Source organism: Chelonoidis abingdonii, chromosome 2 (assembly GCF_003597395.2).
Source record: "Chelonoidis abingdonii isolate Lonesome George chromosome 2, CheloAbing_2.0, whole genome shotgun sequence".
Lineage (NCBI taxonomy): Eukaryota > Metazoa > Chordata > Testudines > Testudinidae > Chelonoidis > Chelonoidis abingdonii.
In genome coordinates this window covers 57689616-57715519 of record NC_133770.1, presented here as the reverse complement: position 1 = coordinate 57715519, position 25904 = coordinate 57689616, and the positions used below count along the sequence as shown (strand labels likewise).

The following is a 25904-nucleotide window of genomic DNA, read 5'->3' as shown; positions in this document are numbered from 1 at the left end:
ATCAGGAGCTTTAGGGCCACAACTGATTTGCATATACATTTACTTAAAGGACTAGATCTTGCTCATCATAATCATACATGGAGTTGCATTTCCTCCAACACATCACCTGATTAATGAGAGCTAGATTTGGCCCCAAGTCCTTTGATTGAAAGTAAATGTACACAACTGTTGTACTTGCATCATAGAAATTGTGGCTAAAGTACACCAGCAATAAAATTCTGTAGCGTATCAGCATTGTTTTACCCTTCAATGACAGGAACAGGCTGCCCATGGACCACATTTTGACCTCTGATTGAAGTTTTGGCGCCCTTAATTCAGGCTTTTCCTTCGTTTTTCTCTAGTGCACATTCACTTTTAAGAAGACTGCACGATCTGTTGCAATATATTTTACTTTCGGAAAATGTATATGCGTGTGCACATGCTCAACTTCCCCCACCCCATATTTTGAAGCTAGCACTCATCAAAATGTCACTTTTAAGATTACATGCAAGCGAAGGAATGATGTGAAGCCTAAGGGTACATAATAATGCTCTGATGCTGCACTGAGATTCGCTAACGTGGAGTCCCACAGAAGTCACTGAAACTCCCCAGAGGTACAGGTTTGTAAGAGGATCTCAATGTGATACAGGTATCAAAAGCTGAAATTTCAACAGGATGTTCTGGTGATATCATCAACCACAAGAGTTAAGATGGAAGGTTTTAGGCCTGCTAACAGAGTCCAGAGGTGGAATTTTAGCCTCATTGTGTATTGGACTGTATTTTTAAAATATATATTTTTTAAATTGTCTTTTAGGACTGCTCTTCTCTAACATTTTTGTGCTCCCATGCCCCTATTTTGTTTCCCCTTAGTGGATTAGCAAAAGGGGTTGAGGTAATCCCAAGCTGTTACTGTAGATGCCGATTAGCATTTTTTACCTTTGTTTTGGCTAAGGTGGACCTTGAACTACAGAAAAGGTTGAGGTTAGCTAGCTAGCCCTAACCCGATTTTAACCTCTTTGCCTAATCTAGATAAAACCAATGCTTCTCATTCATAGCCCATTTCTGTCCCATCCCTTCCTCTTGCTGCCTTTGAATAAACTGAGTAAAATCCTGGCCCCATTCAAGTCAATGACAAAATTCCCATTGTGTTCAGCTGGGCGAGGATTTCAGCTAATAAATCTTTTAGTGAAATATATAATGCTTTTATTGTGTACTTTTCTGACATTACTTTGTTATTATAACATCAGCTGTTAAGCCTGTAATCTGCTAATTTAAAAATTATTTTTTACAAGTTTTCACGTGTTTTGTGAGGCCAAAAAAATTAGTGGTGCTGTATTTGAGACTTAAATATGAGAAATTAATTATGCAGTAAAAGATGTGTTACGCTTTAAAGTGAACTACTGTGCCTTTACAGCTGAAAGCTACCACGCTAATATTACTTAGAAGCATTTTGTGCCTGGAAAGTATTTTGCCTCTGGCAACATTTACAGTAGCGAAGCCAAATATAAGTGGGCTGTTATTTTCCTGCTAGTGAGATGGGAGCCTGGCCATCGTTCTATTAAACAATAAAAGTGCTAATAGCCAATGCAAAGGATCTCTGGTGTCTATTTTTCAATTTGACACCCAAAGAAATGCCTGAAATGTTCATTTCTTAAACTGTGTCTATTATTGCAGTGGTTTAATTAATTGTGTTTCATTAGCAGCATCTAACTTGTTTGATAATGCACACTGTTTAATACCATGCTTCGTTTCTAACTCCATGCTTTTATTGTTGTTTTTTTCTCCTTTCCAGTGGCTTTTCATGGTCTCCCAGTGAAAATCAAGAAAGAACCCCATAGTCCATGTTCGGAACTTGGCTCTGCTTGTAGTCAAGAACAGCCATTCAAGTTCAGTTATGGGGAAAAGTGCCTGTACAATGTCAGGTAAAACAGCCAGGATTACTTTTATAGTAGCTTCAGTGAGGACTGCAGATTTAAATGAGGACCGATTAAAGAGAAATAAAACTAAAATAGAGATCTTGTAAAAGTTACCTCTTCAGCAGATAACAGACTCATGAGATAATGCATTTTGCTGAACTCTGATGGAACTGTTTACAGTCCTATCAAGCACTTAATCATTTTAAAGCAATAATTTTCATTGAAATACTCGTGGCTACACTCCTCCGCTGGATATAGCCACAGTTTAAAAAATGGGGGAGGGAGTCTTATTTACTGCAAGCTATGTTGAAAGTACTTTTAAAATGCATTATGCACTTTAGGCTGAGAGAGAGCTCCTGGTAAGAGGCGAGAGATTGGCAGGTCTGAGGAGCACATTAGGTATTTGATGAGTTTTGCAGATGATATATGTGTGCATTCATGGACAATTACAGTATAAAAATAGTATTTTATTAGGTGTTGCGGATACTTTTATTTTTTCAGAAGGAAGTGGTCTCCCTTTGATAATCAGGATAGATAGTAAATATTTTAATTATTTTAGGAGATAAAAAATGTAGTTTAATATCATTGCATTCTTTATGGATGTGATTTTAGTTCACATTTCTGTCTTCCTTTTCTCCTCAAATGTTAACAGTTGCTAGGGGTCTTATTGATATTTTAGTCTATTTGGGAATCTTCAACCCAGTCAGCACAGAATTTTTGTTTACATAAGTACACTACCATTATAGGTATCAGCAAAACCACCTAGATCTGCCTCTTCATGTGACAGACAGGTCACCCCTGTTGCAAATGTGATGAAACTCAGTCACAGAGAAATGATCTTGAGCATTTCTGCTTTACTTACCAAGGTGACCCTTGTCACCTATTAGCTACCCTTTTAGACCTCTTATTGTTTTAGCCCCCATAGATGCTGAAACTTTGAGTATGCAAGTAATTCCACTGAGTTCAGCAGGATTACCCATGGTCTTGATTCAGGAAAACACTTAAGCATGTGCTTAACTCTAAGGACCTCCGTTAGTCCTTTCTTGAATACGAGTGGACTTATGTATGTGCTTTAATGCTTTCCAAAATCAGGAAACGTGAATAATGTTAAGCACACGCATAAGTGTTTGCAGGATCAGTGTTTTAGTTTTGAGAGAGGAAAAAGTCCGTCAGTGGAGGCTGCTGACATCTGTGTGTGGGTAGATAAACTAACAGAGCTGTATTTTTCTGGGTCAGATTCCTTTTCTCCGGTTGCATTCTTTATTGTAGCACTCCGAGGTCTGTGCAGACCACTGGAAAGCAGGGCAGGCTCTTTCTACTCTGGTCCAGCTGCCTGTGCTTTGAAACTTTCTTTATGCTTGTCTCCTGTTAGTATCGCACTGTAACACCAAATCCTTTTAAAAATACATCTCTGCCCCATAGAGGGAAAGAACATGACCACCATGTGTAACTGTTGACTAACTTTTCTCTGTACTTTTCCATGTACAGAAAAGAGAACTCCACCAGGTGCCCTCTGAATAAAAGGAAGACAAATAGGATAATGTTGCTGTGGTACTACCTTTTTTTTTGCAGAAAAATTAACTTCGCACCTTTCCCCCCCACTCTGCTGTTAGTGCCTATGACCAGAAGCTGCAAGTTGGAATGAGGCCCTCTAACCCACCAACGCCATCCAGCACTCCAGTGTCACCACTGCACCATGCATCCCCCAACTCAGCTCAGACTCCTAAACCCGACCGGGCTTTCCCTACTCACCTCCCTCCATCCCAGTCCATTCAAGACAACAGCTTCCCTATGGATCACAGGTAAAAAAACCAGAAAACCAGTATCCTAATGACCACAATAAAAAGCATTGGATTGGTCCCTTGGCATTGATAGTTAAGGCTGTGGGCTGATTCTGCTACCCTTCCTCGGGGTGAGTAGTACTTCAGTCAGTAGCTATTCCCGTTGAACTCAGTGGGACCAAGATACTAGTCAGTAATGGCTAAAGGTGACAGAAGCATCCTCAGTAATTGCATTTCTATAACTCCCTTCCAGGAGACTGTCAGCCTGAGATTTCAGCAGCGGAAGCTCAGAGTAGAAATTACAATGTATCAGGGGCCTGTTTCTGCCACCTTTACTTACCATGAGTGGTACTGTACTCCTCAAGTAATTCCATCGAATCCAATAGAACTACCTGAGCAGTGAGGTCCTACCTGGCATGAACCAGGGTATCAGAATCTGGCCCTTTGCTTACAAATAAGAATATAATATATAAGATTGTCTAGTATACATCTATTCAGATGTGTGGGTGTCTTCTGGAGTTGCTGTTACAGAGTGTATTGTCACTTTGCATACTCTTCCCTGAAAGGGTGAGCATTATTTTTTGAAAGCCTTTTGAAATACAGTAGCTTATAAAAAGGAAATTAAGCTGCCAAAATAAACCATGTTCAAACAATATTAGACCGAGTAAAACCCACAAAAGCTAAAAAATCCAGAATTAGAGCTGAAACTGTACCTTAAGTCACCCTTTTCTGTTTTGCTATTTTAGAGGTCTCCCAACAATGGATAGTCTTTCTTAGCTCACTCCCCTGTGCCTAAGTTTTGCAGCACATATGCTCAGGATGGAGTTTCTTATTTTTGCAACTGTCAGTTTATCTGCTTGTATGCGAGTATAAGTAAGATCTTAACCTTATTATTTGAACATGGTTTTGTTTGTTAAATAGTGTGAATACCCATAAATACACATGTGTTCAGAGTGATACACCAGTGCTTCAAAAATATATAAAAAAACCCAGCCCATGTTCAAATAAAATTAAGATCTTACTCCATAGAGCATATGGGTCAGATTCACCCCTGCTATGCCAGGAGGTGGAGTTTGTAAGCTCCTGCAGCAACAAGCACTACTATTTGCAGGGGTCCCTCGCCTCATTTCCAGGGAGGGCCGGTGGTGTTTCCATTCTTGCTGCCTAGTTTGGGTTCTGCTGGGGCAACTTTAAGTTCTGTCTGAGACTATATGAGTCCCATGGGCAGGAGATGGAGTGAGGAGGCAATGAATCGACACATTCAGTTGCCTTAACCAGGGTCCTGCTCCATCTTTCTTGGGCTGTCTTGGAACTGTGCAGGCCCTCAACAGATGACAGAGTGTGGTTTTGATTGCAAGACATTGGACAAGTGTATTTCTGTAAGTACACCAAACTCAGATGTCTGAGCAGGTTTGGATGAAATTCTCTAAACATTAAACTGCTCTCTATTCAGAAAGCAAGATGGACTATTTCAGATTAACAGGTTTTTGTTTGGGAGCAACTGAAAAGGAAGGTTATAGCGGAAGCTGCATTTCAGCCTTAACATACATATTTGGAGAGGCTCAGATATACCTTTTCTGCAGAGTGTATAGTTTCCCATGACACTCAGCTTTATAATAGGTTTGTCACATGGTGTCTTAATTGTGTTACCATGTGGTTTGATGCATGCCCTCCTAAGGACATTTTGAATTATGCTTCCCTTCAGTGAAGGGATAACTAGTGCACAACCTTTTAGCAAAGCCTCAAGTAATAAACTCAAAGAGTAAGGATAATGTTTTGTGGTTAAAAATTTCACTCTTCTTTATTTCCAAAGAATGGTACATTTTGGTGTGGAAGATATTTTTTCCCTTCCATTTTTAATCCTGAATTTGTTTCATGTTCTCCTCCCACCATTCCTCACTTCCCTTACTGAACTCAGTGGTGTGTATGCAGATCTTGTAAATAGTTTTGTGAGAAGCATATGGAAAGGTCTGGACTGCAGGATGATCCGTTGCATTCTGCACAGGTCTGGTAGGAGAGAGGCAGGCTTCCTTTATTAGTGTATTAAAAAAATACTGTCGTTTAAAAAAAAATCAGGTCTATGGTTGAATATAATTGTATGTATCTATATAAAATGGGTGTACATTTCTCTGGACCATAGATTCTGTGGCTTAGGATAACAGCAGCCTCAAAAACATGCAGCTTCATACAAGGTGTGAATGTATGGGGGACAAGTGGTCCTAACAAGTACCAAAAGGAATCAAATTCACTTGTATAAACAAATGGCTTGATTCCATACAAAGCTTCCAGTACAACAAGTATTATTAACTTCCTTTGAGGCTTTGCAAGTGAGCCTGTTTCTTATTTTAACTTCAAGTTGCAATTTTCTGATTCAGTCCTTGACAGTTCTTAATGATGATTTCTGTTTCTTTTTTTGGCTAATGAAAAAAGGAAGAGAGGGGAAATGAATGCAATGCCAGCCAGCCTAACTATTTCATAATACGTCTGAGTTTTTAAGTTTATTTTGTGCAGGTGTAGGTGGAATTGCGAAACCTGATGTTACAGTGTACCACTGCAGAGTGGAATATTCTCAACGTTTTTAGACTAATTAAAGTTCAGTCTCCATTGCTACCTTATTCTTCAGTTGTTTCTATGCATGCCAGTAAATATTTGGGTTCATGGTAGTGTTTTGATGAAAGTTTTAATAGATTTTAAAATTTGCATTTGAAATGTATACTGCGTAAGATTTATATTAAAGAATTTGTTGACCTAACAATCAAATCCTACTCTCCTTCTCCAGCCAATTTTCTCAGCGCGAGCATCTGATTTTACTTGCATGAACTGAGTTAGTTCAGTCCCAAAGTAAAAGAAACTGAAAAATCATTGGTTCCTGGTCATATATATTTTGACAGAGGGAAACGTCCTCCTCTCTCTTGAAGACGGGTGTGTTATATAACTTCTTGTCTTACTCTTTTAGTGCGTGTCCAGTTAGAGCTGAGGGTGTGATTCTCAACTCAGGAAGACAATTGTGTGTTCACTGTGATCAAGCTAGTGTGCTAACAATAGTGTGGCCACAACAGTGTGAGCAGCAGTAGGTGCTAGCCACACCATGTACATGCCCAGAGTGTTTGATGGGCAGGGATTTGGGGCATCTAGCCCCTCCCCAGCTTGTGCTGCTCTGGCTCCATTTTATTTTTAGTGCTCTAACTCAGTCAGAGCAGTGGTGAATATGTCTCCTGGAGCTGGAAATCGCACTCCCATTTCCAAGGGTAGACATACCTTTGGTTAGGGATGCCAGGACAAACAGCTTTCTTCAAAAATATCGCAATTGCTGTTCTGTGGATCAACACAGAGGTAATAGGTCCCATCTCCACCACCGTTGTTCAAAACCAAGCCACCTGGGGCTGGCTGATCTCTTCCCTTTATGGGAGGGTGGGGAAGCCATGTGAAAATGTATAATTCACCAGGGAAGCATGCCACTGCATCTCTTTGCTCATATCTCTAAACCTGCAGAAGCCCAGCTGCTCAAATTCAGCACCCATAGTTGGGGCTCTGAGGTTTTATAGGGGGAAACATGCCAGAGCTGGGGGAGAGGGGAGCATGGAACATGCTCCTTTCTGTTCTGGTGCATGACATGGAGCACTAACTCCACTCCACAGCTTCCACTTCTCTTGGAGAGGAAGATTGTATACAAATGGTTGGGGGAGCAGTGAACTCTTATGAGACCCTTGTTTCCATGACAGCAGTATGAGTAGGAAGGCCATCCTTGGGGCTGTTAATTTTGTTTTGGTTTCCCTGTAGATCTGTTGGGTTTGTGGGATTTTCAAGGTGCACCCCTCCTTTTTCCAGAGAGGTGAAAAGTCCTCCCCACTGAGAGAGGAATGTGACACCAAGTCTGCAAGGCGAAACTCCCATGGTTTTTTCACCATGAGGAGACAATTGAGGCTTTTTAACTTTGTGGAATGATGCCCAGATCTTACCACTGACATCTTTATTTGTTTGGAGATGGCATCTGTAAGCAAACAGATACAGCCCTCTGTTCTTCCATAAACACAAAGACCTGATTCACTAAGGTGCCTTTATGCCATGCTTGCTGTATACAGGAGCCACACCCATGAGAATGTCATCTGTGCAGCCATGCCCCATATGGAGAGCTGGTGTAAGGCACAATCCTGCTCACTGCCCCTGTTGAAATAGCAGAGGAAGTGTGTGTCTTTTTAGACTGTAAACCTTCTGAGACAGGGATTGTGTGTAGTCTTTTTCTACAGTGCTCAGCACAATGGAGCTCAGATCCTGACTGGGACATTTGGGAAGTACCATAATGTAAATATTTACTACTAATAAAATGATAGGGCTATTCTCTGCTTCCCATGTCCCATAGGGTAAAGGCAGTTGAAAGCCATCTTTTTCCCTCTGAATTCCCTTCCCATTTTTAGGACAGAGTAACTGAGAATTGAGCCCAGAAAATTTGAGCTTTTTTTTAATTTATTTTTTCTTAATTCTGTCTTTTACTGATTAAGGACAAAAGAGAGCAATTTAAAAATTATACCTGGTTTTGGTTTGTTTTTTATATACCATCTTGTTTCTTGAGTTACCACGTCACTCTGCGATTGTACTTTTGGGTGACTTTTCTCACTTGTGTTATAGATTTCGCCGCCAACTCTCCGAACCTTGCAATTCTTTCCCGCCTTTGCCTGCAATGTCAAGGGAAGGACGCCCAGTATACCAACGCCAGATGTCTGAGCCAAACATCCCTTTCCCGCCTCAAGGTTTTAAGCAGGAGTACCATGATCCAGTCTATGAACACAACGCCATGGTTGGCAATGCAGCCAATCAAAATTTCCCCCCTCCTCTGATGATTAAACAGGAACCTAGAGATTTTGCTTATGATTCAGGTAGGTAAGACTTTTTTCTTTAGTTCTGTGGGATAAAACAATAAAGCCTAACCAGGATTAGGCCAACTGGTCTTTATTCTCAGTGATGTTTAGATGCATCTGAATTCAGACTTTCTTTCTGAAGGCTTTTAAACCCCTTTCATTCATTTAGGCTTGGCAATGTAGCCTTTTTAGATAATAATGCTGGTAAAGCAGTGTGGGGAACCTTGCACTGCAATTGTCTTCTCATGTTTAGTCTGTAGAAGACTTCAGTTTATAGAGCTATCTAGAAATCAAATATGAAAGACAGAGAGAAAAAACTGATGTGTTTAAACTTAGGTTGGCTACCTCTGACGGGTTTTGTTTGTGATATGCTATACGTAATGACACTTTCAAAAATGGCCTTTAAATTTGTGCTCACAATTTTATGAGCACATTCATTTATGTATGTCAAAAATAGGGGCCTGATTCTCCTGCTGCTTCATTTCCTTTATATCAGGAGTAACTCCATTGAAGTCCAGTGGGGTTTACACTGCTGTAAAACCAGCGAGGGATACAAATTAGGCAAATCAGTGCTAACTTCTCAATTTGTGTGTAAACTGTTGTGTTTTGTGAAAGCAAATGACCTGTGGATGCCAATTTGCTGATGTAGAAGATAAATTGTTATTAATCATGTGTATTCCAGTAGTGCCTAGGGATCAATCACAAATGGGGCCCCATTGTGCCAGGCACAGGATAGAGTAGCAAACAGTCCCTGCCCCATTGAAATCAGTGGTTCCCAAACTTTTTCTGTCATGCCTCCCCCTTACCTGTAATGGAACCTGTCCGTGCCCACCCTGAGAGCTGTGGTCAGGAGCTGTGGCCTGGAGCTGAACCACAGCCCGGGCCAGGGTTGAGTGTTGGGGTCAGGAGCGGGGCCATGGCCAGGAGTGGAGCTGAGGCTGCTGTCGGAAGCAGGGCTGGAGTTGGGAGCGGAGTCGCCGGTGGGGCCAGAATGGAATGAAACCGGGGGCAGAGCGAGGTGGGATGGTGGTCCCTTCCCACCCCTCTGTAGGGCTGGCCTGGGCCCTGCTGTGCCCCCTCCCCCCCAAACATTCCTCCACCCTCCCCCAAAGGAGTTCATCCCACAGTTTGGGAACCGCTGGTCTAAATAGACAAGACTGACACTGGGTGGGGGAAGGGGTAGAAAACACAAGCAGTGAATAATGTGCAGACATCATGTTGGCACCAGGATTATTTTGGTTTTTGAGGGGTGTATGGGGATGGGGTTTATTTAGGAAGGGATTAGCTGAACTGAAAGACAAGAGAAGGGACCGGTGAGGAGGACAGAGCAGGTACAAAGTGGAGATGGGGAGGAAGGTGTGAGGGACAAGTGTGGAGAAACTGTGAGATGGGGCAGCTGGGGGCTAGAGCAAACAGTCAGCTACCACAAGGTAGAGACACTCCATTCAAAACCAGAAAATATTCTCAGTGTCCCTCCATCCCATTTAAGGTGCTCCTGCTGGCTCTGGTCTCTGATAGGTTCCTCCTTTCATTTTTCCCCACAATGCTGTGAGGGGAGGCACCATGTGGGTCCCAGTGCATCCTGAAGTGGTAGTGGGGGGAGGGTGCGTCTCCTACACAGCTCTTCATTGGGACACTCTGGGGAGTGGGGTGAAGGATGGCCCTGGCTGGGGCTCATATTACTTCCTTCCTCCTCCAGTGCATCCGTACTTGCTTAAGCAGTTTGTACAACTTCTCCTGCCAGCTTCAGTTTCGGTCCCAAAGGCCACATGGAGGCTGAGCTGAAACCCCTTTGAAAGTTCAGCCCATAATAAATTATCTTGTATTTTCAGTGCAAATGAGAATTCATTTTAATGTCTTCTCCATGGATCCACTCAGCTGACTGACCTTTGTGAGCGTGTTTTCATAGGCAAATCATTATAGTGTGCTTGTTTTTAATTAGCAGATGTTAGAACGCAAAAATTTACAATGTAGGGCTGTCTTCTCCTTTGTTGTGTGTCAGGAAGCAGATTAAGTGCAAAGAGAAGCTGAAAGCCATTTTATCTTTTTTTGGTTAATTTATATTGGGGGGGCTGATGAGGTTCCTCTTGAAGCTGAAGTACAAGGTAGAAAGGGGCTTTAACTGCAAAGAATCAGATCAAGAGCTGAACTTTTCCATAATTGGGGGGTTGCTGAGATCCTTGGTTTTGGTTTTCATGTACCTTTGTACTTCACAGAGCAGCATGAGAGAGACTATCAGCACAGTTAACATGGCCATAGATAATAGAGGGCTTCACAAGTCCCTTACAATCTTCAAAAGCACTGTTATTCATCCTACTAAATTAAAGGGTTAAAGAAAGGCTCTTTTGTATGCATGCTTCATAGTTGGCAAGGGAAAGGGGTCTCTTTATTGCATACTGTTACTTTAAATCTGAGGCAGTGTTAATTTTCATTTTTGTTCCAAATTTTCTTTTTAGAGCTGAAAAAGGAAATTTAATCTGAAAGAAAGATGTGCAATCTTTTACCTCTCTCTTTTTTTCACTGCCAGTGACAGAAATGTTCCATTTTAGAGTAATGACATTCAAGCAAAGTTGTTGTTTCGTTTGTAGATGAATAATTAGAGTTTTTAAAAATGTAATAGCTGTGTAACCAGTGGTCATGAAAAATTAATCTCTTGGTATCAGAAAGTATTTTTATTGGCCTTAGAATCACTGCATTTAAGTTGACACATCTGTACGCTCCATAAATTGCAGTCAACAACTGTGGTCTGTTGATATTTTGTCTTGCTGCCATCTGTTCTCTAGAAACCATCATTTTTCCATCTTTACTAGGAGTACATTAAATAACCCCTTAGGAAACATAATGTATTTGTCACTGAATCATTGATTTCATTTTTCACCTATGGATGTTGAGGGGAGACAAATGCCAGAGTGGAAAATCTTTTTTGCATGATATTTCCTTGCAGCTCAAATAAGAATACTGAAACATATTTAAAAAGTTCATTTCAATTCACTGAAGATGTTCCTTTTGGGATGTTTTTAAAGGAGCCTCATAAAAGTTCATTGCTTTGTGCACTATACTTTTATACGTTGTGGAAATCTGGTGAATGAAAAGCATTATTATGGAATGATTATAACTCTATTAAAACATGACATTAATTATGACATGGGAAATGGCAGATCAATTAGTTGTAATTATAATTGCAGGTATGCAATTTCTATTGCAGAAGGTTTGAGATAATGGAAAGAGAAAAAAAAAGAAAAATGTCAACAGAGCAGAAGCTCTTTCCTCCCCCCTCCCCCCCCACCCCCCCCCGCTTCCTCCTCTTCCTCCTGGAAAATGCAGTTTCTCATATATGTTGAATTGCAACAGAAAATTAAGTCTAAATCTTCTGGCTGTCACTTAATAGATGTATATAATATTGTACATTTTATACAGCACCTTTTAACTCAGAGGGTAAGATCCTTATCTGGTATAAATTGTCACAGCTCCGTTGAAGTCAAAGGAGCTGTGACAATTTTGCTGTAACAATTTACATCTGCTGAGACTCTGCCCCAATGTGCTTTAGAAGCTGTATATATGTATATGGGCACCTCAATGGTTCTGCTGTGTGCATGTAACTTTTTAAAACCAAGCATGTAGATAAGTATGGATGGAGGAGTCTAGCAGCCGATGTCCATTTTTGAAAATCTTAGCCTAATATTTTCTAGGTAGTTTCCATCAGGGCCTGACCCTATTCTTATCTTATGAAATATGACAACAGGACAGCCTAAGTGGTGTACCAGGAGATACACTGAATATGACCACAATTGTGCCTATGTATGTTTTCATTATTAAATATCTGCTTTTAAAATGACTCCTTTTACAATTCCAGAATAATATGTTTCATCTTCTATGACCAGTGAATTATTCAAAGAAAACAAATAAGTATGAGCACTGTTCATTCTGTCATGCTGCTTGCTATGCTGATGCCATACAAAATGTATTATTATTAAGGTTGCCGGTCACGTACCCTTATAAGACAGTGATTTTATTTCTCCATAGCTTTGCCAAACATTAACTGTTTGGGCTGCAATTTTCAATACCGGGTGTTTTCCTCAGGCTGAATGTTTCAGCTTAAACAGCTGAAATCTTCAGCTAAAACATTTCTGAGAGAGAAAGCTAGTGAAAAATGCATTGTTTTGGCCACCTTAAAAAAATCTGGTGATCTTTTATTTGAAAAGCTCCAGCGCTTCCATGCTGTGGAGCAGAGAGTTTTAGTTTGACAGGGGTGGCCTTTGAGTCACAGATGTGCCTTTGCCATCCATGTGAAAATATGCCCAAAGTTGGCCAAGTTATAAGCTTTTGAAAAAACACAGTTTATATCTCAATGGAGACGTCTTAGATTTTAGCACCTAAATTCCCCAAAGATTTTGTTAGCACTGGCATGCAGTAGCCAGGAGGCTTTCCCTGTACTTGCAGCTCTTGGCTGCTGTTGGCCAGATTGGGTCCAAGTACTGGAACTGAGAGCAGGGAACCTATCTCTCATGTGCTCTCAATGACTCCTTTGGGCCCAGAATGAAGCTGTCTGATTCATACACAGAGGGGATAAGGGCTGGACCTGCAAAGTGTGTGTGATGTTGGTGGGAGGAGGATAGGACAGGAAGATGATTGGGATAGGGAAGCAGTAAGAGACGGGGACTGGGATGTGGAGTGGGGATGGATTGGGTGGGCATGGGGACTGGGACTAGATGTCCAAGTCAGGGGCAGTGACTGGGTCTAGAACCCTGAGGGAGACTGGGACTGGCTGAGCAAAATGATGGGGACTGGGAACCAATGGGTTGAGACAAAGAGGTGAGAGGAGATGGGGAGATGGATCTGATGAGACTATAGCGGGAGAACTGGGACTGGCTGGGCAAAGAACTGGGACAAGGAGCCATAGAGAGAGAGAGATTGGATGAGTATCCCGGAGAGGGAGATTGGGACTGGGAGCCAGTGGGGACAGGAAGTGGGGTTGTGGGTTGTGGGGGACTGGAAGCCATTGTAGGGGAGAGAGACGGATTGGATGAGTGTCCGGGGAAGGAAGGGAATGGGACTGGGATGAGAAGTTTGAGGATTGGAGGCTGGGACTGGCTAGGTGAGGATAATGGGATTGAGACAAATATCCAGTGGTTGGTCAGAGATAGGAATGGGATAGGGACAGGGTGGAGGTAGCAGGGCAGAAGGGGCAACCTTAATTCTGACATAGCCTAACTTTTTGAGTGCTTGACTTTACAGCCTTAATGTTCTTATCACGTAGCTTTTTGTGCCAGGCTACAATGTTACATACGTGTGTTTAAAGATAGAACAGGAACAAAATAAAACGTTTTAGACTCCCCCCCCCCCCCCCCGCCATAGTGTTTAAGTGTCATTGTCATTTTTAAAAGACTTAGGTCAATGTGAGTGAAACTAAAAAGATTCCTTCCCATGCTTTGCTCAGCATATGTGGCCATCACTGGGGGAGGGGAGGGGGCTGGTGACATTGTTTAAATTTGGAGGCCTGCTGTGCCACACTGATAGAGAAGCTGAATTACATTTTGAAGCAAAACTATTTTAAAATGTATTTGGGACTTATTTTATTTGCCTAGATTTTTTTTACTTATTTGGGGTAAATAATAATTGTCTGACTCCTCCCCTCCCCATTTCCATTGCCACACCCCACCTTCATATTTTCCCAACACTATGAAAAATTAAATTGATAAAAATTGGGGGAAATGTTTAAAAATAAATATTGATACTATCCATCAAAATTATAAAAAAAATAAAAATTGAATTCTGCCAAGCCTAACTATATAAGTGTTAAATATTATTGCTATTCCTGTTGTTGTTTTTATTCCCTAAGGAGATTATTCCATAGTCTAACAGACTTCACAATTCATAAATATTTCTTAATAATGGACTTAAATTTTCCTTTGATCAATTTCATTCCATTGCTCCGAGTTATACCTCCTTGAATCATACTAAACAATTCCTTGGTATTAACATACCACCTCTAAATCTTTGTAGGAAGTCTGCATGTATTCTCCTTGTCTGTCTGTGTGTCTAGTTGTTGAAATCTTGCTTTATAAATCTGCTAGCTGTTAATCTTGCTTTTCCTCAAATTTGTTGTGATTTCCCTCCTTCTGTTGTTATGCTGCTCGCAACTCTGTGCCATATTTTCTGCATAGTCTCACCAGTGTTCCATAAAGTGGAACTAACACTTTCCTAGTGCTTCTGAAAGTACAGCTCAAAATTATGTCCTTTTTATCACCATGCTGTTATGCAACAACATATATCATTTTCAGGTCAGCATCATGGCTACGGGTGAAACGCTGGCCCCCATGGGAGTTTTTCCACCCAGTATTTCACCCTATATATTTTCCAGCGTTGCTTCTTTTTTCCCCAGTGTCTTCCTGGGGAGATGAGCATGGTTAAAATACCTGACACTCTTGTTTCAGGAGCTTGTCTTTGCTGCGTTGCTTAAGGAAATGAGCTTGGATTTCATTCTCCTGCTTAAATGCTCTGTGTAGAACTTGCCCCCTAAAACAATGAGTGCACATACCCTCAGTCGGATGTGTACAACAGTGGAAAACAATGTGATGACCTAAGTGAGGAGCAGGAAATACTTGGACTTGCTGGGAGGTCGTTGTTAAAGCAGCAGATTTATTGTCTCACTTGCTTTCTGGGTAGCTATTTTCCTCTAAATATTTGCTATTTCTGTCCCTAAAAAGCTAGTACCTAATTTTACTAAGCTATTCCTACTCTTTCTTTATAAAATAAAGTAAATTGCAGCAACATATTTCTCTCCTGTGTACAGCAAAATATCAATTGTGTATTTTTTCATTTCAAAGCAGACAACAAAAATCTAAAAAGTTGTCCTCTGGCTGCTGTTTTTCAAAGAAATGGATAAATATCCTCTAAATCTACAGTTACAGTAAGTGGCACTGGCTAATGATTTGATTTGAGAATTGAGAGTACAGTCTGGATTTACTCTTTGTGCATTAATGCAGGTCAGATGGACACAGGCTGCATTTTAAATCAGTAATGGAAGGCTGAAGCCTGTCTTAAACCAATCACATCAGCCTTACCCAAGACCGATTGATCCCTAGGGGCTGAACTCTGTGAGTGCAGCTTTTATATGAATGGACTCTGTGCAGCCTGAAGTTTCATTCATAAAATGGATGCTGAAGGGGGGAAAAAAACAAACCCTGGAATGTCCATTTATATAGAAGTAAAGAGTGTAGTGTTCCATCAGCTGCTGCTTTTGCCAGTTGACTTGAAGTAATGATTAATGCTCATTGTCCCTGCCTGCATGTAACTTGACACCATTTATGGCTTTGGTGTGTTTCTAATGTATAGTGAATGAGAAGGCTACATTCTCAAATCAGAAACATAAACAGGAACTGGTTGGTCTGAATTCCATTCAAATATGTCACTTCAGCCATGCAGTGTTTGTCCAACTTAGATTTTACAGGCAGGGAACCAGGCGAGGGAGAAAAAGCAACACAGACATTTTTTGCAGTAAGCTCACAAAAAAAAAAAGGAGAGAAAAAGTCCGTTTTGCTTTTTTGTTGAATTTAAAGGGAAAGTTATGCTTAAACTCAAAACAAATTTCTAAGTTAATGAAAGTGATGGAAATGAACATCTGCTTTTAAAATATCCTTCAAAGACCAGATCTGTATGGAATTTAATTTCCAATTTTAATATCGGAGTCTTTGTTTTCTGTTCTGATGTATAAAGTTACATGTTGCCCAGACTATTGTCTTAAAAATATATTTTCAGAGACCAGATGTCAAGATATTGTCATAGTGAAGCCCCATTTCACTATAGAAACTAAAGTTGGTGCATTTCAGAGGGGAAAGGAAGATGTTTATTTAGAGTTTGTTTTTTAACTGTTTTTGCATAGGTGTAAACTGCTTGGACTAAATCTGATGCTAGCTGATAGGTTTATGTCAGGGGTTGTAGGGAAGAATTAATCTTGCCATGGTTACCTTTTAGGAAGATTTGTGTGTGTGTCATAAGAGTGTTTCTGTAATACTGGGATACAGATGGAAAATAATGAATAATTCAAATGTAGAGCCTTGGAAAATGAGCCTTTCTTTGAGCCTTCCTCAAACAGGATCCTGTGAGCTCTGCACGCGGATTTAAGTCTTGCTCCTATTCATAGCACCATGGTGGCACCCTGCAAACACTTGCCTGTGTGCTTAGCTTTATGCATGAGAGTAGCCTCATTGAATGTTATGGGGTTCTGCGCAGGTGTTTGCAGGATCAGGATATAAGTGAGATCCCTGGACAGACAAGCTACAGACTGGGGAAGGGAGGAAGAGCTTACTCCGCCGTTACCACCTGTCTAATGAAGAATGAAAAAATTATTCATTATGTTTTCCACTTGGTGTGTCTTCATTTTCCAGAAAACTGAATTGCATTATAAACAGTATTTTAACAGTGAGTCACCATAAATTCTGAAATTAGGTATTTTTTTGGGTGGAGTAAATACACTATTTATTTGATATATAACAATGCTACTAAAATACAGAGGCTCTCATTTAACAAAATTACTTTGTTCTCTTGTGCAATATTTTGCCCAAGCCAAATAATATTGGGTTGAAGCGCTGTGGTGGTGGTGGTGGATGTACTAGAATTGTCAGATGAAAGCAATCTATGTCATTTTAAATGAAGATTTTAGAGAGAACATTAGGCATTTGTCTGAACTGCAACATGTCTACATTTTGGATTGAATCCTGGCCCCATTCAAGACCGTACCAAATCTCACATTATGATGTTAGCAACTGATCCTCCAACAGATCTGTGTGCAAGGATCTTTACTGCTGGGCAGCAAGAGTAGGGGTCTACGAGTGTATATCTGTTTGCAGAATCTGTCCCTTAAACAGCACTGTGGAAGTGCTGTCCATCTGATGAGATGTAACACCAAAGCCCTACACATTTGTGGTACGTTAAGGTCCCAAAAAGCAAGAGGTGATCTAGCTGTATTGCAGCTGGAATTGTTGCATTCTGCCTACCAAGGTGGATAAAAATAAATAATTGGATTTTTTTGATAAAATTCTTTTTGAGGAAAAAACCTATCTAAAGATCATTTTAATTAAATTAATTTAATTAATTACATTATAGCTCAAAGATATCTCATCATGGAATAGGGATTATAAATTTTAATTCTGTAGTATGAGACAATATATTCAAGTAATGTTTACGAAAAGTTTTGTAAATGAGTTCTAATAGTTCATGGATTAGGGACCCAATCTTATGGGGTCCCAGAGGCTTCTTTATAGATTAAAGAGGCTAGGACTTTTCAGCTTGGAAAAGAGGAGACTAAGGGGTGACATGATAGAAATATATAAAATCATGAGTGGTGTGGAGAAAGTGAATAAGGAAAAGTTATTTACCTGTTCCCATGATATAAGAGCTAGAGGTCATCAAATGAAATTAATGGGCAGCAGGTTTAAAACAAATAAAAGGAAGTTCTTCTTCACACACCGCACAGTCAACGTGTGGAACTCCTTGCCTGAGGAGGTTATGAAGGCTAGGACTATAACAGAGTTTAAAAGAGAACTAGATAAATTCATGGAGGTTAAGTCTATTAATGGCTATTAGCCAGGATGGGTAAGGAATGGTGTCCTTAGCCTCTGTCGGTAGGAATGGTAACTTCATCATTATCTGTTAGATTCACTCCCTCTGGGGCACCTGGCATTGGCCACTGTCAGTAGACAGGATACTGGGCTGGATGGACCTTTAGTCTGACCCAGTATGGCCATTCTTATGTTCTTATAGATTATTTAGGTTAATCTTTCTGTCTCCCCAATGGTGCTCAGTCTAGAAGATATTACCAAAGATGCTTAGTTTTGCAGTTCTCAGCCTAAGTCTCCAGAGGTAACATGCTTGTTAACAGCAAAAATGTTTTAAAATAAATAAATAATATAGAGAGGTGAGAAATAACAGACTTCAGCTCTATTGTCCCTCTGCACATTTGTATACATAGAGTCAATCCCTTACCTCTCTCTAAAAGTACAAAGTTTCAAAAAGTTCAATGAATAGAAGTTTGTTGGGGGCGGAATAGATCTGGACAAGGAGAAGTCTGGAGATAAATGTGAGAAGTGAGGGACATATGCTTGTTTTGTTAAAATATTATATGTTTGCTGTTGAAGAAAAAAAATCCAGAATGCTTAATATTGTTGTTTTAGTTAAATAAAACAATTTAAATGTCTGTCTGGTGTTGTCCTCCTAATAGAGCATATATATCCTCCAAATATTAATGATTAACCTGCTGAATCGGAGATAGGTCACCTCCCAGTGACTTCATAAATATCTGCTTCAATTACCTTTGGTAAATGAAATAACCAAACACTCATTCATTTTCTGATATAGCTGTAAAACAAATTGAAAAGTTTTTTTTTCAGAATAAATCACTGTTTTAAAATTTATAATGTGTACCTTCTGAAAATGAAACCTATGTCTATCTCTGAGTTGTGAAGAATATGTATTAAGGTTATAACAACCAACAGGAATGCACTTTTATGTAGAAATCCATGATTAAATTGAGTCTTCCTGACTAGTGATTTAAATCGTAATTTAAATTATGATTTAAATCAAATCCATCCTGCTGCCTACCTAAAAATTCCCCTTATGCTTTAGCTAATTACTGTATTCTTCTTCGCCTCACACTCTAAACTATTGGGTTAAGTTGCTGTATTAAACAGATGTTACTTTCGATCCTGGTGCTGGCTGCATTTTAGTGGTGGATGTAATGACCCTGGTACATAGGCAGTATATTAATTTAAATTTTAAGTGCTCCTGGTTCAGTAGAGATGATAAATACTATGTGCATATACATTATTATTTTATTAAAATGAGACACCGTTGAGGTTGGGAGTCCTAAAATATAACCTGGCCTAACTTTTACATTTTCTTTAACAACTAAAATTGGCTCTTGAGCCAAGAAAAGAAAAGGTGAACAGGATTCTATTGATTTTTTTCTGTCTTGCCCACTTATAACAACAGCAGGCAGAGCAGAGGGACACAATGTGTGTGTCTACTTATGAAACCAAATGCAGCTAAGGATTTGGTGTATTGAGTCACAGTCATGGAAGCCTGGGATTTGTCCTACATCATAGCCCTTCTTTTGAGGGTCTGATGGATTTATATTTATTTTAAACACCAAAAGAACAGTTCAGAAGGAAATGCTGTCAGGTCAAGTTAAACGATTGGCTGTTTCTCTAGCCAAACCCCTTGAAGTTTTAGTGATTAGCTTCCATTCTTATAATAGTATCCTATCCAGTCCCAGAGGGTAAGTGAGAGAAGAATTAGAAAAGTAAACAGGAAGACAAGAGCATGGTCCCAGTGTCAATACTATCATTTTATTTATTGTCTTTAAGGAAGAAAACAGGTTTTGTCTGTGGATGGGGTCTATTGATCAAAGCGAGAGACTTGTTTGCAGGCTCAATATAAGTGACTGCCGCTGGGGGCAGAATCACATCTTTGCTTCCTTGCTTTGTGTTTTTTGTACAGAATTTAATCCCTGCTGTGTTATCGTTTTCACCAGGCTCTTATCTGCTATGGGTTGTAAAGAAGTGTGAACCAGAAGATCTGCCCCTTTTAGAGCAATGGGGCTCAGCGGCAGAGTATTTCTTCCAGGAAAGCTAGAACTTCAGATTTCTGATAGAACTCTCATTTTGTCCCAGAAATCCATTTATTCTGGGATAGGTGCTAAATCATTCAGGGCTAGATTGCAATTTTGCAGCCTGCCCTGAGTAAAGGGTGCTGTGGAGAGCTGCACTGTGCCAGGAGGAGACCTGAGAATGAATTGTGATTCAAATTCTCAGTTCCTCTTCTTCTTCTCCCTTGCTCTGAGGGAGGAAGAAGTTACTTCACCCTTTCTCGTGGCAAACCTTACTTTCCCCTGTGCAGCAGGTCAACTACTCTGTGGGAGAGGGTGGAGCTAGAATGCTTCCCACTCTGCCTACTTCTTCACAGCAAGGAGTATTGGGGGCAATGAACCCTTGCTCTCCTCATCTCAATCAGAGTCAAGGTTTGAGCAGTGGACTAGGAGCGCTGAGTCATTCCCCTTGTGTCTGTGACAGCCCCTCAGATTGCTGTATATTAATATGAGAGTTGTGCTAAACAAGAAGGGTCAAATCCTATTCCCTGTTTGAGTATAGAATCCAGTATGAGCTGTTCGGATAGGACCTGACCTTGCTCGCACTGGAGTTAGTAGTTGATTTCCCTGTTTTCAGTAGGAGGAAGACTGGGTTCTTATTTTGTACTTCTTGATGAAGGCACAGCATAGTTCATCAAGTTCCTCCTTGGCATTCCCCGAAGAACAGGGTTTGCTTCAGTCTCTGGATTATATATTTTAAAGTAACACTTGCTGGGGGGGAAATGGTGTCAGGAGAATACAAAATAAGGCTAGTTTCACTATTTTAAGACGACTGCTCTATTGCTCTTAGGGTTAAGGGAGACCAGCATGACCTCAGAGTGTTCTAGATTAATAGCACTCCTTATGCATCCTTACTTTTTCACTGGACTCTGCCCTTCGTAAGGTGACATAACTTTATAATCTGGGCTAAGAATGTGCCATATGTGGGTTGCATATCCAGAAGCCAGGCATATTAATATCTGTAAGCTGCTAAAAGATCTGAAGGTGATACAACCAGTTCACCTCAGCTACTTGCAGTATGCCCTGAAAGTAGCTCCATGCCTTTGCGCTGTTGCATTTATCTTCTTGAGACCATAATTTAACAAGAAATACACAATTGCTCTGAAATTTCTGCTCTAAAATGTTTGCTTTTGAAGTAACTCTGCTTAGCTAGTTAAAATACTTCTGGGTCTTAGTTAAGCATTTAGTACAATTTAAAACTGCAATGTTAAATTTCATTGGTTGGAGTTTTTATTAGATAAGGTTGAAATGAAAGCAGCAGGCAATTTAATTAGGAGTAATTTTTCTGGGCAAGTCATTACTTTGATGAACTTCAGAGCAATGTTTATGGCTCCTAATTAACCATGTTAGTCATTTGATTGAATAATCACTTTGGAAATGTTTCTACAATTTGATTAGAGTCTGACCCACTCTGATAGTCATAAATTAACTGATAGCACTTTAGAATAACAAGACTTTAGTTACTTTAAGAGGAATAGACTCTTCTCTGCTATATTTTTCAGTCCTCTGTGGAATATTTAATCTTAGAGTACGGTTGCATTTAAACAATGTTGGTACAAACAAGACTTGTCTTAAAAAAAAAAAAAGTCACCAGATGTTAATTATAATTGATTTTGGCGCACAAGAGATATTACCAAGGTTGCCTAAAAACACAACTGTATTGATAGATACATGCACAGCTCTGTTGTGTTGTCAGTTAGATCATTTTGCAAGAGCCAGCATCATGAGTTGCAAATGGGTTTTCTTGCCAATATTAGTGAATTTTTACCTAAAATAGAAAATAACATCTGTTTCAATTCTCAAGCTTCCTCCTTTTACATAGATTCTTTTTCCGTTTGCTTACAATCTAATCTGTTTGGTAACCTGAGTGATTCTTTGCTTGTGAACCACTGCTTGCAGCTTTGACTTCTGGTTTACAAAATTACACTTGACCTATCTGAACACTGAATCACTGATTCCTGTGATTACTCAGAATAGTTGTAAAAGATGCTTGAAATACTAGAGCCCAAGGAGACAAGTACTGAATGCTTGATAGGGGAAACAAGAAATAAAAGAGGGATGGGGCTTTCAGACAGTTAGAGGAAACTTATTACTATCCAGTGCTGTGCTTGCTGTGGGAATTCAGTGTAGAACCTCATTTTCTTATCCTGCCAAGCCCTTGATACTCATCACCAGTCAGTGAACAGTGAAATTTAGAATTGCGTTCTGAAAAGGGGTTGTAGACCATGTTAGAAGAATAATGTCCGTCTCTCCTGACCTCTCTTTGCATCTCTTCCAGAGTCATGTGTTACAAGATTGCATGGCTTAGGGTAGGAGTTTATCACAAGATCAAGCAGACTTTCTTAAGCAAGACTTTTGGTATTCAATAGGCAGGTTAAAAAAATGGACTAGAAGGGCAGCCATTTGTGGTCCAGTTTGTTTGCATGGGGCATAACTAGGGATAGAGTCAGGTGAGGGGAAAATACAAAGATGGGTGTCTGCACAGAGCATACCATTTTAATTAGTATTGTTTGGCTTTCTCATTCTTCTTCCAGGCTTAAAGAAACATTGGCAACATAGATAGTAGAAATGATAAACTCTGTATGCATTTGTATTGCCTTAAAAGTGCACAATGCTGTAAAAATGGTAACCAATACCACTGAATTCCTTACATGTGTTCTAAAGTGTCTTAACAGTTAGAGAAAATCCCTTTAAACTTTCAGAACTTGGAACCCAGGCTCAGAAACCTGGCATTCCCTGTGGTAATTATGCCATATTTTGTGGTTTATTAGTCTCTGCTATGATTGGCGAGCTATTGATTTCAAAATCATTGCTATGTCAGTTTGGTTACCAAAAGACCTAGATGCATAAGTGTGGAGTTTAGAAAATTAATTCTGACTTGTGTATTTTGGTCTGTAATCACACTGAAATGTGATTGTCAGGGGAGTTGACCTTTAACAAGGTTAATTACGATAAAAATTTGAGTTCAAGTGCCTGTGTTAGACAAGATCAGTGTTCCACACACTATGGTTTTCTTTTTTGCCATGCTTTGTGCGTGCTGCTCTGAAATGCTAACTATGTGTTGACAGGTTCCCCCTCGCTGTGACTTATGTCCCTTTCTGTTACTCTTCTGTCTGTAGCCTGTCTCATTGATAACGTGCACACTTTCAATTCCAGACAGTCTTTTGACTAGCGTTGTCTTCTCCTTTCAGAAGTGCCTAGCTGCCATTCCATTTACATGAGGCAAGAAGGCTTCTTGGCTCACCCAAACAGAACAGAAGTTAAGTTTTCTATTTTGTATGTCACTTTTGTACAAGAGAAACTTTTGGGCAGGGGCAGCTCTATGTATTTTGCTGCCTCAAGCACGGCAGTCAGGTTGCTTTCGGCGGCATGCCTGCGGGAGGTCTGCTGGTAACACAGATTCAGCGGCATGCTTGTGGGAGGTCCGCCGGTCCCGTGCCTTTGGTGTGCCCACTGCCAAATTGCCGCCGAAGCTGTGGGACCATCGGACCTCCCGCAGGCATGCTGCCTAAGGCAGCCTGACTGCCACCCTCATGGCAACTGCCAGGCTGCCCCCCGTGGCTTGCTGCCCCAGGCACGCACTTGATGTGCTGGTGCCTGGAGCCGCCCCTGCTTTTGGGATTTTTTTAGTGGAGAAATTTGGAGATCACTTGATGAATTATTGTGCTGCCTGGAAAACTCCATCCTCTGCTGCCCCTTGCTCTGTCCCTGTGTTTTTCATGTGCTAAATCATTGCAACCTATACTAGTACCAAAAGTTAGATAGGATACAAGCAGCTGAAATGTGGACTTGCTCAATATTCTTTCCGGTGGCACTAGCTATTGAATGGGCACTTCTCATAAATTTGCCTCCCTGAGTCCATCCTGGTAAAATGCTGCTCCCCAGTCTGTTGGTTTGACAGTCTCAGTCACCTGTTAAGAAACCTAGCTAATGCGTTAAAGTTTGCAGTGCTGTTTTAAAAATCTCTTTGGATTCTCTTTGGGCCTGATCCTGCACCCATTTAAAAGTGGCAGACCTCAACTTCAGTAGGTGAAGGTTTGGGGCCTTTGTCAAAATGAAGTTTGTTAGTGCACAATAAAGGCATTTTATATTTTTAATGAAAGCAGTCCAGAACTAGAAGAAATTACCAGTAAATGACAGATATTTTGCTTCCCAGTCTTCTGCTTTAACATATATTTTAAGACAGTATGCAATGTGTTTTCTCCCTTCATTACTCATACATCTAGCAAATAAACTCTCCTCTTCAATTTACAGGTTGTATGTATGAAAAGGGACCTAGACAGTTTTATGATGACACTTGTGTTGTTCCAGAGAAGTTTGATGGTATGTATTCCATATTTCTGGGTTTTTCTCTGTGTGGGGAGTTGGAAAGGGAGTTGTTGATCAAAAAGGTCAGTAATATTCCAATTTAAGATTCCTTAACACATCATTTGCAGTGCACCCAACCAAAGCTGACCTCTGCCTCTTGAAACCAAAGTCACCTTTTCAATAGGATGTCAGTCCATTTTTGCTAGTGAGAGATTCTGTATCCAGAGATATGTTAGAGGAGCACAGTTCTAGCTGTGCTGAGAAGTAATAGGAGGATTTCCATTGCACTGATGATCACGTACAGCTTGTTATTAGAGATTTATTGAAAACTGATCCTGTAATTAACAAAGCAGAACAGAACGCAGCTCCTCTGGATTTACTGATGACTAACGCAGCCTGTTGTGTCTCATTGTCCATGAAGAATTGAATTATTGAACATAAGTGCAACAGAGCAATTCGGGGTTTGATGTATTTTTTTTTCTTTTTTTGTCTAGAGAGATGTCTGTATTAAACCTTGTGCTACTTGGTAATTGTTGGAAAGGGTTCGTACCAAAAGAATTTCCTTTTCTTAGCACTGGCCATTATAACAAACATTTTCCAAAGATGAGTAATGTGGTCACATCAGATAAAATAGCCCAAAGTCATCTCACTATATGGATTTCCTGGTGCAACTCTGATTTACTATAGTTCTGTACCATTGTAACCAAAGTCATAATTAGGCCAAGTATGTGATAGTCTGCAACTTTGGGTAAGTGATTTGCAGACTGAACAGCTAATTGATTTACAGGAGAACCTCAGAGTTATGAACTGACCAGTCAACCACACATTTGGAACCAGAAGTACGCCATCAGGGACACCCCCCAGCTCCCCCTCCAAAGTAATACAGTAGGGTACTGTGTTAAACATAAATTACTACAAAAATGAAGGGGAAGCAGCATTTTTCTTCTTCATAGTAAAGTTTCAAAGTTAAGTCAATGTTCAGTTGTAAACTTTTGACGGACAAACCATAACATTTTGTTTAGAGTCACGAACTTTTCAGAGTTACGAACAACCTCCATTCCCGAGTTGTTCATAACTCTGAGGTTCTAGTGTAGTTGCTGCTTTGGCTTAGTCTCTGTACATCCACCTTTGCTTGTTTAACAGGATTGAGTGGCTGTCCTTCTGATAAGTTGACTGTGAAAGGCTCTCTGAACATTGTTTAATGCAGTTTGAAGAGCTCCAGTTTGTCCCTAGGACATTTGTGCATGTTATCAAACCTTTGCATGTCTAAGGCCACATCTACACTACGGGATAATATCGAATTAGCTAAAATCGGTTTAATAAAACTGATATTATAAATTCAATTTCATGCGGCCACACTAGGCACAGTAATTCGGCGTTGTGCGTCCATGGTCTGAGGCTAACGTCGATTTCTGAAGCG

The 25904-nt window shown here is 40.3% G+C and overlaps 1 protein-coding gene across 5 annotated transcripts in view; it reads left to right on the top strand.

Moving 5' to 3' along the window:
- Positions 1 to 25904, top strand: part of ETV1 (ETS variant transcription factor 1) — a 75952-nt gene that overhangs the window by 35999 nt on the left and 14049 nt on the right. For 3 of the 5 annotated variants that reach the window (XM_032784090.2, XM_032784092.2, XM_032784093.2), the window contains 5 exons: positions 1772 to 1901; positions 3509 to 3697; positions 8303 to 8550; positions 23368 to 23436; positions 24431 to 24499. In XM_032784090.2, coding sequence (XP_032639981.1) covers positions 1772 to 1901; positions 3509 to 3697; positions 8303 to 8550; positions 23368 to 23436; positions 24431 to 24499 — 705 coding nt within the window. The remainder of the gene's footprint in view (positions 1 to 1771; positions 1902 to 3508; positions 3698 to 8302; positions 8551 to 23367; positions 23437 to 24430; positions 24500 to 25904) is intronic. The other 2 variants (XM_032784094.2, XM_032784095.2) reach the window with 1 other exon arrangement.